This window comes from Pongo pygmaeus, chromosome 18 (assembly GCF_028885625.2).
Source record: "Pongo pygmaeus isolate AG05252 chromosome 18, NHGRI_mPonPyg2-v2.0_pri, whole genome shotgun sequence".
Taxonomy (NCBI): Eukaryota; Metazoa; Chordata; class Mammalia; order Primates; family Hominidae; genus Pongo; species Pongo pygmaeus.
In genome coordinates, this window is record NC_072391.2 from 71,383,159 (window position 1) to 71,398,811 (window position 15,653).

At 44.8% G+C, this 15,653-nt stretch overlaps 1 protein-coding gene across 10 annotated transcripts in view; it reads right to left on the minus strand.

Annotated features, from left to right (window-relative positions):
* LOC129015754 (ATP-dependent RNA helicase DDX19B) overlaps nucleotides 1-15,653 on the minus strand; it is a 41,979-nt gene that overhangs the window by 6,199 nt on the left and 20,127 nt on the right. For 2 of the 10 annotated variants that reach the window (XM_054454256.2, XM_054454257.2), the window contains exons 2-7: nucleotides 14,886-14,934; nucleotides 12,654-12,707; nucleotides 11,508-11,643; nucleotides 10,014-10,106; nucleotides 2,934-3,036; nucleotides 1,932-2,046 (exon numbers count right to left, since the gene is read on the minus strand). In XM_054454256.2, the coding sequence (XP_054310231.1) occupies nucleotides 1,932-2,046; nucleotides 2,934-3,036; nucleotides 10,014-10,106; nucleotides 11,508-11,643; nucleotides 12,654-12,707; nucleotides 14,886-14,934 (550 nt within the window). Of the gene's footprint in view, nucleotides 1-1,931; nucleotides 2,047-2,933; nucleotides 3,037-7,874; nucleotides 7,984-10,013; nucleotides 10,107-11,507; nucleotides 11,644-12,653; nucleotides 12,708-14,885; nucleotides 14,935-15,653 lie in introns of those variants that run through there. The other 8 variants (XM_054454260.2, XM_054454261.2, XM_054454258.2 and 5 more) reach the window with 6 other exon arrangements.

Genomic DNA, 15,653 nt, shown 5'->3' on the forward strand with positions numbered 1-15,653 from the left:
TTCTAGACCAACTTGGGCAACATAGCAAGACATTGTCTTTACAAAAAAAAAAAAAAATTTTTTGTTTTTTTTGTTTTTTTTTGTTTTGAGACAGAGTCTTGCTCTGTCGCCCAGGCTGGAGTGCAGTGGCACAATCTTGGCTCACTGCAACCTCCACCTCCCGGGTTCAAGTGATTCTCCTGCCTTAGCCTCCTGAGTAGCTGGGACTACAGGTACATGCCACCACACCTGGCTAATTTTTCTATTTTTAGTAGAGATGGGGTTTCACCATGTTGGCCAGGATGGTCTCTATCTCCTGACCTCATGATCCACCCACCGCGGCCTCCCAAAGTGCTGAGATTACAGGTGTGAGCCACCATGTTCGGCCTACAAAAAATATTTTTAGAAAATTAGCTGGGTGTGGCCAGGCACGGTGGCTCATGCCTGGAGTCAGAACTCCAGCCTGGGCGACCTAGCGAAACTGTCTCAAAATAAAAAAAAAAAGAAGGCGACCGGGCACGGTGGCTCACGCCTGTAATCCCAGCACTTTGGGAGGCCAAGGTGGGCGGATCACGAGGTCAGGAGATCAAGACCATCCTGGCTAACACAGTGAAACCCCGTCTCTACTAAAAATACAAAAAATTAGCTGGGCATGGTGGTGGACGCCTGTAGTTCCGGCTACTCGGGAGGCTGAGGCAGGAGAATGGTGTGAACCCCAGAGGCAGAGCTTGCAGTGAGCCAAGACTGTGCCACTGCACTCCAGCCCAGGCGACAGGGCGAGACTCTGTCTCAAAAAAAAAAAAAAGAAAAAAGAAAGAAGAAGTCTGGGCACGGTGGCTCACACCTATAATCTCAGCACTTTGGGAGGCCGAGGCGGGTGGATCACCTGAGGTCAAGAGTTTGAGACCAGCCTGGCCAACATGGTGAAACCCTGTCTCTACTAAAAAAACAAAATTAGCCAGCCATGGTGGCAGGCACCTGTAATCCCAGCTAGTTGGGAGGCTGAGGCAGGAGAATCACTTGAACCCGGAAGGCAGAGGTTGCAGTGAGCCAAGATCATGCCACTGTATTCCAGCCTGAGTGACAGAGCAAGACACTGTTTCTAAAATAAAAAATAAAAATAAACAAATCTAGAATGTAGAGTATTTTTTGTTTGTTTGTTTTGAGACGGAGTCTCGCTTTGTCGACCAGGCTCGAGTGCAGTAGCGCTATTTCGGCTCACTGCCAGCTCCGCCTCCCGGGTTCACACCGTTCTCCTGCCTCAGCCTCCCAAGTAGCTGGGACCACAGGTACCCACCACCACGCCTGGCTAATTTTTTTGTATTTTTATTAGAGACGGGGTTTCACCATGATAGCTAGGATGGTCTTGATCTCCTGACCTCGTAATCCACCGCCCGCCTTGGCCTCCCAAAGGGCTGGGATTACAGGCGTGAGCCACCGCGCCCGGCCAGAATGTAGAATATTTGAAAAGCAACTAGTCTCGTCTGTGCAAAATGTTAAATATAATAGGGAGAGAAAAAGGTACGGGGACAATTCTAGATTGAAAGAAACAAGTACAACAACCAAACGCAACGTATAAACACTAACTTGATCTTGGTTGAAAAACCAAACAGCTATAAAGGAAGACTTTGGTGACAGCTGGGGAGGAATAAAAATGGACTGGATATTAGTTATTCTAGGAAATCTGTTAATTTTCCTGGTTGTGATAAAAGGGTATCCACGGTATGGCAAAGAATGTCCTCATGAGGTGCATGTCTGCAGTTTACTTTCAAATGGTTTGACAAAAATGTATACATTTATGTATAGCAAATATGGCAAAATGTTAAGTTTTTGAATCTAGCTGGAGAAAATACATGTGTTTATTGTATTATTTCAACTATTGGGTATGTTTTGAAATATTTCAAAATAAAAAGAATTAGGTTGATGATTTAGGACCATATTCACATACTCACATTTATTGCCTCGAACAGCATAAGCTAGCTTCAGTTCAGGGTAAAATTTGCCCATTTGTTCAATCACTTTTCCTGTTTGGAGGGCAAGCTCATACGTTGGGGAGAGGCATAGACACTGGCAGGGAAAGAGTGCAGAGTGCAAATTCAAGACAATAGCTCTTTTGCAAAGGGGAATTACCATTAGGACTTAGCCACTCCTCCAGCTGAAGCTGAAGGAAAGGATATGTACATTAAAATGTACACCATTTGATTCTTTAAGCTACAGAGTCATAAGCTAGAATTCTTAGGGGTCAAAACTCTGGCTGGGTAAAGACACTTGAAAAGAGATACTGGCCATTGCAATACAAAAACCCACCCATGAGCAAGGATCTAAAGTTCCAATTGGCGTTAGCTTTCTTTTCGTTTACTCAGAAAGCTCTCAGAACTTTCTAATGGATGACAGTTGCTGATGAAACAGGTTTTCCTGCAAGTAAAGGAGCCAAGCCCGTAAGATGCATTCCAGAACTGGCACACCATGGAAAAAGGAAACAGGATTTTTATTGCCATTGGAAGATATCCCATATTATTTGTGCTCAATTTAAGGAGTTTCAGTTTGTGTAAAAAGTAATGCATAGCTTGGCTTTTATTTTATTGTTTTGAGACAGAGTTTCGTTCTTTTTGTCCAGGCTGGAGTGCAATGGTGCGATCTCAGCTCACTGCGACCTCCGCCTCTTGGGTTCAAATGATTCTTCTTGCCTCAGTCTCCCAAGTAGCTGGGATTACAGGCACACGCCACCAGGCCCGGCTAATTTTTTATTTTTAGTAGAGACAGGGTTTTACCATGTTGGCCAGGCTGGCCTACAACTCCTGACCTCAGGTGATCTGCCCACCTCGGCCTCCCAAAGTGCTGGGATTACAGGCATGAGCCACTGCACCCAGCCCACAGCTTGGTTTTTAATCCATCAAATGGAAATTCCCTTCTATCTATGCATTAGTAGAAAACCTAAATTCATAAATCCTTACCTGGGGGTATTTGTTTGCAGGTTCTACTTGGCTAAGCATGGCCAGCACGAAGGCAGCTGTTTTACCAGTACCAGACTGAGATTGGGCAATTAAGTTCTGTGGGCTGCACAAGAAACAAACTGGTTAGGAGCTTAAATCTCAACCTTTTAGTTAAAGTTTAAAAAAATGAGTATTAAAAATTCATTTATAGGAGACCTTGGATTATGTAGCAGAGTTACATATGCTAGCTTCACAAGAACAGAGCACTATAGAAATAAGATTTTCTGGTGGGATTTGAAGCACTCCACATCTTCTTTTTTTTTTTTTTTTTTTTTTTTTTTGAGATTAGGTCTCACTCTGTTGACCAGGCTGGAGTGCAGTGGCACAATCTTGGCTCATTGCAGCCTCAACCTCCTGGGCTCAAGTGATCCTCCTGCCTCAGCCTCCCAAAGTGCTGGGATTATAGGTGTGAGTCACTGCAGTTGGCCTACTGATTCTTTTAAAATGTGAGTCAACTCACATTACTTCTCTGCCCAATAATTCCTCGTTTCATTCAGAGTACAAGTTGAAACCCTCATAGTTGCATACAGGGTCCTGCATGATCTGCTCCCCATTACACCTCAGCTCTCATTTCCTACTACTCTCTCTCCCTTACTTCGTTCCACCACAGGGCCCAGTGCTGCTCAGAGAACATGCCAGTCATGCTTTTGTCTTAGGGCTTCTGCATTGGCTGTGCTCTGCTTGGGACAACTGTCCCCAGATAACATGCTAATTCCCTTCTCTCCTTCAAGTCTTTGCCCAGATATCTACTTCAGGAGATCCTACCTTAACCACTTGATTTAAAAGTGTAATCTACTTTGAAATGCCTAAAAAAAACAAGATGTAGGTTTTGGTAGCAGGGTGGGGGTAAGAGTGGCAAGAACCAAGTCTTGCCTTGAAGGTGGCAAGAAGCAGCCTCTGAAGCAGCCCAAGAAGCAGGCAAGGCCAGGCGCAGTGGCTCACGCCTGCAATCCCAGAACTTTGGGAGGCCGAGGTGGGTGGATCATTCGAGGTCAGGAATTTGAGACCAGCCTGGCCAACATGGTAAAATCCCGCCTCTACTAAAAATACAAAAATTAGCCAGGCATGGTGGTGGGCGCCTGTAGTCCCAGCTACTCGGGAGGCTGAGGCAGGAGAATCGCTTGAACCCACAAGGCAGAGGTTGCAGTGAGCTGAGATCACACCAGGCTGTACTCCAGCCTGGGCGATAGAGCAAGACTCAGTCTCGGAAAAAAAAAAAAAGCAGGCAAGGTCAGGTGCAGTGGCTCATGCCTGCAATCTCAGCACTTCGGGAGGTTGAGGTGGGTGATTTCTTGAGCCTAGGAGTTTGAGACCAGCCTGGGCAAATACCGAAACCCTTTCTACAAAAGATACAAACATTAGCTGGACATGGTGGTACATACCTGTAGTCCCAGCTACCCGGGAGGTTGACATGTGAGGATCTCTTGAGCCCAGGAGGTGGAGGGTGGAGGTTGCAGGCTGCAGTGAGCTGAGACTGCGCCACTGTACTCCAGCCCTGGTGACAGAGCAAGACCCTGTCTCAAAAAACAAAAAACGGAGCAGCCGCAGCAGGCCAAAGAGATGGACAAGGAAAATGAGGTCTTCCAGCAGGGAAAAAAAAAAAAAAACAGAAGAAACATGAACTAAAAGTGAAGCCATGGGGAGGGCCCTCGGCCACAGGTGGAATTTTAAAATCTGGCAAAAGTAAGCTGTTCCTTGTGGGGACCTTTTTTTTTGCAACGGAGTTTCACTCTTGTCGCTGAGCTGGAGTGCAAAGGCATGATCTCAGCTCACTGCAGCCTCCGCCTCCCAGGTTCAAGCAATTCTTCTGCCCCAGCCTCCCGAGTAGCTGGGATTACAGATGCCCGCCACCACGCCTGGCTAATTTTTGTATTTTTAGTAGAGATGGGGTTTCACCATGTTGGCCAGGCTGGTCTTGAACTGCTGACCTCAGGTGATCCACCCCCCTTGGGCCTCCCAAAGTGTTGGGATTACAGTAGTGAGCCACCACACCTGGCCCTTTTTTTTTTTTTTTTTTCTGAGACAAGGTCTCACTTTGTCGCCCAGGCTGGAGTACAGTGGCACGATCTCAGTTCACTGCAACTGCCACTAGGCGGGTTCCAAGCAATTCCGGTGCCTCGGCCTCCTGAGTAGCTGGGACTGGTATGCACCACCATGCCTGGCTATTTTTGTATTTTTTTTTTTTTGTAGAGATGGGTTTCGCCATGTTGGCCAGGCTGGTCTCAAACTCCTGACCTCAAGTGATCCGCCCACTTCAGCCTCCCAGAGTCCTGGGATTACAGGTGTGAGCCACTGCGCCCAGCTGCCACACTGGTAACTCTTGATTCTATTTCTGTTTAAACGTCTAGATTCCCTGTCAAAACATCTGTTGCCCCTTGTAGTTAAAGTGTTGTACATTTAATTTCTTTTTTATTTTTGCCCTTTAATACAGATGAGGTCTTACTGTGCTGCCCAGGCTGATCTCAAACTCCTGGGCTCAAGCCATCTGCCTGCCTTGGCCTCCCAAATTGCTGGGATAACAGGCATGAGCCACTATGCCCGGCCAAAATTTATTATTAATTTTTTTTTTTTTTGAGACGGAGTCTTACTCTGTCGCCCAGGCTGGAGTCCAGTGGCGCTATTTCTGCTCACTGCAACCTCCGCCTCCCAGGTTCAAGTGATTCTTTTGCCTCAGCCTCCCAAGTAGCTGGGACTACAGGCACGTGCCACCATGCCCAGCTAATTTTTTGTATTTTTAGTAGAGATGGGGTTTCACCATGTTGGCCAGCCTGGTCTCGAACTCCTGACGTCAAATGATCTGCCTGCCTCAGCCTCCCAAAGTGCTGGGATTACAGGCATGAGCCACCGCACCCGGCCAAAATTTATTATTTTTATTTGAAGTAAAAAATATATGTCATAAAATTTGCCCTTTTACCCACTTTTAAGTGTACTATTCAGTGGCATTAACATTTGTAATTTATCACCTGTTATATTTTAATAAAAATGAATTAGCTATATTTCAAACTAGAATGTAAGCTCCTTGTGGGCAGGAATTTTGGTCTGCATTGTTGACTAATGTATCCAAGTGCCTAGCATAGTATCTGTTATATAACAGGCACTCAATAAATATTTGTTAATGATGAAAGTTACTAGATAATTCTAGTAATAATGCTGGTCTCTTCTGATATTGTCAATCTAAAAATGAGCTTCTTGGATAGGCCCAATGGCTCATGACTGTAACCCTAGCACTTCGGGAAGGCAAGGTGGGAAGCGTGCTTGAGCGTAGGAGTTCAAGACAAGTCTGGGCAACAAAGTAAGACCCCATCTCCACCAAAAAAAAAAAAACCCCAAAACAAGACAAAAAAAGCCTGAAGGCCGGGTACAGTGGCTTACGCCTGTAATCCCAGCACTTTGGGAGGCCGAGGCAGGCAGATCACCTGAGGTCGGGAGTTCTAGACCAGCATGATTAACATGGAGAAACCCCATCTCTACTAAAAATACAAAATTAGCCAGGCATGGTGGCACATGCCTGTAATCCCAGCTACTTGGGAGGTGGAGGCAGGAGAATCGCTTGAACCTGGAAGGCAGAGGTTGCAGTGAGCCGAGATCACGCCATTGCACTCCAGCCTGGGCAACAAGAGCAAAACTCCGTCTCAAAAAAAAAAAAAAAAAAGCCTGGTGTGGTGCCTCATACCTGTAATCCCAACACTTTGGGGGGTTTGAGACCAGCCTGGGCAACATAGCACAACTCTGTCTCTGATAAAAATATAAAAATTAGGCCGGGCACGGTGGCTCACGCCTGTAATCTCAGCACTTTGGGAGGCTGAGGCGGGCGGATCACGAGGTCAGGAGTTCAAGACCAGCCTGGCCAACATGGTGAAACCCCATCTCTATGAAAAATACAAAAAAATTAGCTGGGCATGGTGGAGCATGCCTGTAATCCCAGCTACTCCGGAGGCTGAAGCAGGAGAATTACTTGAACCAGGACCTGGGAGGTGGTGGTTACAGTGAGCCGAGATCACGCCACTGCACTCCAGCCCGGGCTACAGAGCAAGACTCCGTCTCAAAAAAAAAACCATTGTATAAAAATTAGCCAGGCATGGTGGCTTGCACCTGTGGCCCCAGCTACTTGGGTGGGAGGCCGAGGGGGGAGGATTGCTTGCGCCCAGGAGGCAGAGATTGCAGTGAGCCAAGATGGTGCCAGTGCACCTAGCCTGGATAACAGAGTGAGACCCTGTCTCAAAAAAAAAAAAAAAAAAAAAATTGGGGGGAGGCCAAGGTGGGAGGATTGCTTGAGCCCACGAGATTAAGACCAGTCTGGGCAACATAGCAAGACCCCATCTCTATTAAATAAAGAAACTTAGCCAGGCATAGCAGCACGTGCCTGTAGTCCTAGCTACCTGGGAGACTGAGGCAGGAGGATTGCTTAGGTCCAGGTGCTCAGGGTGCAGTGAGCTATGACTACACTGCTGTACTCCTGCCTAGGTGACAGAGTGAGACCTTGTCTCACAGCAAAAAAAAAAAAAAGCATCTACAAAAATATTAGATCCACAAATATAAATGATAAGTATGAAACCATGTAATAAATACTCCATTTATTCACCCTAAGCATGCTCAAAGTCCAAAGCTAAAAAAAAAGACACTATCCATCTGGAAAATGTCACTGTTATGACACAGAACAAAAAACTTTGAGAAAATACAGACCTAAAATATCTATTTTTATTTTTATTTATGATTTTTTGAGACAGGGTCTCCCACTCTTGCTCAGGCTGGAGTGCAGTGGCACAATCTTTGCTCACTGTAGCCTCAATCTCGTGGGCTCAGGTTATCCTCCTACTTCAGACTCCCTAGTAGCTAGGACTACAGGCACATGCCACCATACTTGGCTACTTTTTTATATTTATATTAGAGACGGGGTCTCACCATGTTGCCCAGGCTGGTCTCGAACTCCTGGGCTCAAGCGATCCGCCTGCCTCGGCCTCTCAAAGTATTGGGATTACAGGCATGAGCCACCAGACTTGCCCTAAAATATCTATTTTTAGACAAAAAAAAAAAAGGAGATTCAGAATTTAGCATTATATGCAGAATTGTATATAATCATATAAAATATAGGATCAATCTGTATTAAAATTCCATCATGCTCTAGAATCTTGTTACTCAGAATGTGGTCTGAAACCAGCAGCATCAGTGTCACCTGCAAGCTTATTAGAGATGTTGACACTCAGTCCCCACTTAGACCTACTAAATTCAGACCCTGCATTTTAATAAATGTCTATGACATTCGTATGCCTATGAAAGTGGGAGATGCCCTGCACCAGGAAACCACCTTAGTAACTGTATTATTCAGGTCTCCTAGAGTTGTTTGGTTTCTATTATATTTGACACAATAACTTTTATGTATCAATACAATGAAATCATCGTGCATATATGATATAAATGTATATTTACCAACATAGGAAGATGATCATATAATTAAAAAACACAGCCTGTAAAACATTATTTATATGTCAGCTTTTTTTGTTTGTTTGTTTGAGATGGAGTCTCGCTCTGTTGCCCAGGCTGGAGTGCAGTGGCGTGATCTCGGCTCACTGCAAGCTCCGCCTCCCAGGTTCATGCCATTCTCCTGCCTCAGCCTCCCAGGTAGCTGGGACCACAGGCGCTCACCACCACACCCAGCTAATTTTTTGTATTTTTAGTAGAGACGGGGTTTCACCATGTTAGCCAGGATGGTCTCGATCTCTGGAGCTTGTGATCCACCTGCCTAGGCCTCCCAAAGTGCTGGGATTACAGGCATGAGCCACTGCTCCCAGCCATATGTCAACTTTTTTTTTTTTTTTTTTTTGAGACGGAGTTTTGCTCTTGTTGCCCAGGCTGGAGTGCAATGGCATGATCTCAGCTCACTGTAACCCCTGCCTCCCACGTTCAAGTGATTCTCCTGCCTCAGCTTCCCAAATAGCTGGGATTACAGGTGCCCGCCACCACGCCAGCTAATTTTTTTTGTATTTTTAGTAGAGACAGGGTTTCGCCATGTTGGCCAGCCTGGTCTCGAACTCCTGATGTCAGGTGATCCACCTGCCTCGGCCTCCCAAAGTGCTGGGATTATAGGCATGAGCCACCACGCTGGTCATATATGTCAACTTTTTTAAAAGTTATACATATATGTTTACATAGAGAAAAGTCTAGAAGTCTCCACTCCAAAATGTTAATAATGTGGGGAGAGGGAGATTACAGATGATTTTTTTCTTTCTTTTTTTTTTTTTTTTTTTGTATTTTTGAGATGGAGTCTCACTCTGTTGCCCAGGCTGGAGTGCACTGGTGTGATCTCGGCTCACTGTAGCCTCCACCTCCGGGGTTCAAGCGATTCTCGTGCCTCAGCTTCCCGAGTAGCTGGGACTACAGGAGCACACCACGACACCTGGCTAATTTTTGTATTTTTTTAGTAGAGTCGGGTTTCATCATGTTGGCCAGGCTGGTCTCGAACACTTGACCTCAAGAGATCCTCCTGCCTTGGCCTCCTAAAGTGTTGGGATTACAGGCATGAGCCACTGCACCTGGCCCCTTCGACTTTTTTTTTTTTTTTTTTTTGAGACAAAGTCTCGCTCTGTCACCCAGGCTGGAGTGCAGTGACATGATCTTGGCTCACTGCAACCTCTGCCTCCCGGGTTCAAACAAATCTTGTGCCTCAGCCTCCTCTTTTTCTCTTTCGAGACAGGGTCTTGCTTTGTTGCCCAGAATGGAGTACAATGGTATGATCATGGTTCACTGCAACCTCAAACTCCTGGGCTCAAGTGATCCTCCTGCCTCAGCCTCCTGAGTAGCTGGGACTACAGCTGCATGCCACCATGCCTGGCCAAGTTTCTAACGTTTTTTTTTGTTGTTGAGACAGGGTCTTGCCACATTGCCCAGGCTGGTCTTGAACTCCTGGCCTGAAACGATCCTCCTGCCTTGCCTCTCAAGTTGCTGGGATTATAGGCACAAGCCACCTTGCTGGCCTGTGAAAATAATAATAGTTTTCAAAAATGGAAAATCTAAAATGAAATGGAGTTGTAATAGGACACATACGGCTCAGCAAGCATCAGTGGCAATGCGTTCTCTTGTATCTTGGATGGACGATTGAAACCCATGGCATAGACTCCTTGGAGAAGCTGTGGTTTCCTAGAAAAACAGTTAAAGATGAAAGTCACAGTCTCTTTGGTTGAGGAAAGCAGCAAAATATCTGGAGGATTTTTCTCTTTTACTGTTTACACATAGTTTTTTGTTTGTTTGTTTTTGAGACAGAGTCTCGATCTATTGCCCAGAATGTAGTGCAAAGGTGCAGTCTCGGCTCACTGCAACATCCACCTTCCGGGTTCAAGCAATTCTCGTGCCTCAGCCTCCCAAATAGCTGGGATTACAGGTACATGGCACCATGCCCCGCTAATTTTTTTTTTTTTTTTTTTTTTTTTTTTGAGACAGAGTCTCACTCTGTCACCCAGGCTGGAGTGCAGTGGTGCGATCTCGGCTCACTGCAACCTCCGCCTCCCAGGTTCACGCCATTCTCCTACCTCAGCCTCCTGAGTAGCTGGGACTACAGGTGCCCGCCAACATGCCCTGCTAATTTTTTTTGTATTTTTAGTAGAGATGGGATTTCACCATGTTAGCCAGGATAATCTCGATCTCTGGACCTCGTGATCTGCCTGCCTCAGCCTCTCAAAGTCCTGGGATTACAGGCTTGAGCCACCGTGCCTGGCCTCATCTTTGTATTTTCAGTAGAGACAGGGTTTCACCATGTTTGCCACGCTGGTCTCAAACTTCTGACCTCAAGTGGTCTGCCTGCCTTGGCCTCTCAAATTACTGGGATTACAGGCATGAGCCACTATGCCTGGCCTACACATAGTTTGTAATCAACAATAATTGAGCTGTGCTGAACTGAATACATGTTAGTACAGCTAAAGCTTTTATCCATCATCTGGAAATTTTACTAAATATCCCAAAGCATCTACAGTATTTATGTATATTTTTTAGATGGAGTCTGGTCTCACTATGTTGCCCAGGCTGGTCTTCAACTCCTGGCCTCAAGTGATCCTCTCGCCTTGGCCTCCAAAAGTGCTGGGATTACAGGTGTGCACCAGTGCACCCAGCTAAATTCTTTTATAAAACTTGGTTAGCGGCTGGGTGCGGTGGCTCATGCCTGTAATCTCAGCGCTTTGGGAGGCCGAGGCAAGTGGATCATGAGTTCAGGAGATTGAGATCAGCCTGGCCAACATAGTGAAACCCCATCTCTACTAAAAATACAAAAAGTAGCCATGCGTGGTGGTGCGCACCTGTAATCTCAGCTACTTGGGAGGCTGAGGCAGGAGAATCACTTGAACCCGGGAGGCGGAGGTTGCAGTGAGCCGAGATCGCGCTACTGCACTCCAGCCTGGGCAACAGAGTGAGACTATGTCTCAAAAAAAAAAAAAAAAAAAACCTTGGTTAGCTAAAACTGCTCTGTTGTGGTAAAAAGATATCTATAACAGACCTAGGATCTCTATTTCAGTGCAAAGGGGAAGAGTCAGAAGGTGAATAAATACTCACAGCCGAAGCTCTTCAAAAGACTTCACCGAGTACAGAGGGGAGTTTGGATCCCGCTGCAGGACTTCCACTTGGTTTGTGTTATCAACAAGGTTGCTTCTGATCAGTTTGTTGAGTAAGGACTGGGCAGCTCTGTCCTCTGTCAGGAAAAAGAAAGCAAAGAATTTTAAAAAGTCCTTGAAACCTACCAGGCGTTTACTCTAATTCAACTGCCATTTGTATTTTAAATAATAATGTACTGAACATTCAAATTCAAGGTACATCATAGTTTTGACTTATAAATTAAAATAGTTTTATTAAAGAAAAAAGTTATGATACATCACCCATTTAAGCCTCATATTCTTCTCCAGACTATTCTAACAGCCCTCTTTTCCTGCAGTTGTCTATTCCTCCTATCCAGACCCACATATTTACTCCCCAATTTGTACTATATATAAACCTAAAGTAATTAATGTAACAATCACAACAATGAAAAAAAAAACAGGAATTAAGAAAGTCTATACCTTAATATTGGACAAGTTGTTCTCGTCATCCATGTCAAATGTGTCAAAATAACATTAAGCTTAATTTTACTGGACAATAGAGATTCAACTGAAAATTTTTTATAATTCCCTGTTCAACTGTTCAGTTGTTAAATGTAAAATTTCTCTAAACGTAAACCATTAGAACTCCTTTACCTATTGACTGTTTATATTGAACTTTTTTTTTTTTTTGAGACAGAGTCTCCCTCTTTCGCCCAGGCTAGAGTGCAGTGGCTCAATCTTGGCTCACGGCAAGCTCCGCCTCCCGGGTTCACGCCATTCTTCTGCCTCAGCATCCCAAGTAGCTGGGACTACAGGCATCCGCCACCATGCCTGGCTAATTTTTTTTTTTTTTTTTTTTTTGTATTTTTAATGGAGACGGGGTTTCACCGTGTTAGCCAGGATGGTCTCGATCTCCTGACCTCGTGATCCGCCCACCTCGGCCTCCCAAAGTGCTGGGATTACAGGCGTGAGCCACTGCGCCCGGCCCCTATATTGAACTTTTATGCTAGCACTGTATCGCCTATTAAAGTCACGCCAAACTGGGTATAAAAATGAAGCCTCATAGCAATCCACTTTCTTAGAATGTAGAAGCTTGTTATTATATAAAGCTCCACGGCTGTGTTACCTTTCTCTTCTTCATCTGTCGTCTCTGCATTGGCATTGGTCTTGACAACAGCACCTTTATAGACACAAAGTGGCCATCATTCAAAATCACATCCCATACCCAACAGTTGGGACAATTCAAATTCTATGACACTAGAAGTTTTTGTAAAAAGGCCTGGGGAGCAAAAAATAAATGAGGAAACCGAGCCGCTGATAAAAACATTTTATTGTCCCTAAATAAACAAAGGTGTAAAACACTGTTGCTCACATATATATATAGATAGATATTTATTTTATTATATATTTATTTTTGAGATGGAGTCTCGCTCTGTCGCCCAGGCTGGAGTGCAGTGGTGCGATCTTATCTCACTACAAGCTCTGCCTCCCAGGTTCACGCCATTCTCTTGCCTCAGCCTCCCGAGTAGCTGGGATTACAGGCACCCGCCACTACACCCGGCTAATTTTTTTTGTATTTTTAGTAGAGACGGGGTTTCACTAAACTGGTCTTGATCTCCTGACCTCGTGATCCGCCTGCCTCAGCCTCCCAAAGTGCTGGGATTACAGGCGTGAGCTACCGCACCCGGCCTCTGTTGCTCATATTCTTTCCTATTCTAGGTCTCCTCTCTGTACCTCAAAAACTATTATTTCCCTCATTGAATCAATACTTCTGAAATATTATAGAAAGATTAGAGCAATTAGTGATCAGAAACCACCTTGATGCTCAACAGAGGAATATCTATGCAAATCGTATTTTATCAATATGTGAACACAATAATGCCATCAAAATTCATGTATATAACAAATGAGCAGTAAGACCAACAAAAAAAACTCATGCATATAATTTTTTTTTTCTTTTTTTGAGATGCAGTCTCACTCTTGCCCAGTTGGCTCACTGCAACCTCTGCCTCCCAGGTTCAAGAGATTCCACTGTTTCAGTATCCTGAGTAGCTGGGATTACAGGCGTGCACCACCACACCTGGCAAATGTTTGTATTTTTAGTAGAGATGGGGTTTCACCATGTTAGTCAGGCTGGTTTCGAACTCCTGACCTCAGGTTATCCGCCAGCCTTGGCTTCCCATAGTGCTGGGATTACAGGTGTGAGCCACCACACCCGGCCTATAAATTGATTAATATAAATTTATAGTCAAATGATACTGTGGTTATATAAACTCATACAAAAAAGATTGTAAGTGAATTTTGAGAAAGGCAAATGTTACATTTCCTTCCTGTAATATTAAGTACATCAACAATAATGGAAATCTTAACTTTGGATAAATATGATTTCAGAATAATTAGGATAGGTAAACTGTCAGATTGCTCACACTTTGTCTATCTCATCCCAAATTGAGAACATTAAGAAAAACATTAGTCTTTGTCAATGTAGTCCCATGGTTAGTAATTAGTCCCACTTAAGTAGCCTCATTCTTTGTTCCCCCCACACCCTTGCTATCAGTGTGCAATCCTCATTCTTATATTAAAAACACTTTGAAACCAGGTGCAGTATCTCACTCCTATAATCCCAGCACTTTAGGAGGCTGAGACTGGAGGACTGCTTGAGCCTAGGAGTTAGAAACCAACCTGGGCAACGCAGGGAGACCTCATCTCTCGCAGTGGCTCACACCTGTAATCCCAGCACTTTGGGAGGCCGAGGCCGGTGGATCACGAGGTCAGGAGATCGAGACCATCCTGGCTAACACAGTGAAACCCCATCTCTACTAAAAATACAAAAAATTAGCCAGGCGTGGTGGCAGGCGCCTGTAATCCCAGCTACTCGGGAGGCTGAGGCAGGAGAATGGTGTGAAGCCGGGAGGCAGAGCTTGCAATGAGCCGAGATCGAGCCACTGCACTCCAGCCTGGGCAACAGAGCGAGACTCTGTCTCAAAAAAATAAAAAATAAAAAATAAAAATTAGGCGTAGTGGGTTGTGCCTGTAGTCCCAGCTACTCAGGAGGCTGAGGTGGAGGATCACTTGAGTCTGGGAGGTTGAGGCTCCAGTGAACCATGATTGAACCACTGCACTCCAGCCTGGGCAACAGAGCAAGACCCTGTCTCTTAAAAAGTAAACAAAAACAACAAAAAAATAAAAACACTTTGGTCATACAATCCAGTTTGTTGATTTACAAATCAAATGGTACCAGTATCTGCCAATGCCCTGCCTGGTACAAATACAATTTTTTTTCCAGACAGTTGTTATGCCAAAACAAAAATACTGAAGGAAATCACATTTGTTTTCAAACTAGCTATTAGTTACTTACCATTGGCATCTGGTTTGATTTTCTCTTCCTTAAGATGCAAGTTGCTCAACTAAATGGAGAATATGGGGGAGGGGGAAAGTGTCAGGAAAAGCACTTAAAAAGATTTGGAATCAACAGAGCCTCTCTAATGAAGCTGGGGATAAAACAGCCATTCTCAAGGTATATTCATTAGGACCAATTCATTGGGTTGTTCCGTTTACTAAATGTCTGATGAGAATAAACAAAATTTCTGATAACTACATCAGTGGAAAAAAATGCTCCAAATTTGTACCTTCTACTTAAAATTCTGTGAAAGAATTGTAATTTGTGAGTTTGCTTAATGCCCTGATTATAAACTTTCTCTCTTTGTAGAATAACATTAAAGTTGTCATTCTCTCATATTTCTTTTGTGTGTGGGGGGGAATCGCTCCATTCCAAATCATATTTCAAACAAGAGGAAATTTAAGATTTTGAAAAATGAAGTCATACTTTGGAGAACACTGGGAAGGGAAGACTGTGATGAAAAGCATCTGTAAAGCCGGGTGCAGTGGCTCACGCCTGTAATCCCAGCACTTTGAGAGGCTCAGGCAGGCGGATCACGAGGTCAAGAGATCGAGCCCATCCTGGCCGACATGGTGAAACCCCGTCTCTACTAAAAATACAAAAATTAGCTGGGCGTGGCAGCACATGCCTGTAGTCCCAGCTACTTGGGAGGCTGAGGCAGGAGAATCGCTTGAACCCGGGAGGCGGAGGTTGCAGTGAGCCAAGATCACACCGCTACACCCCAGC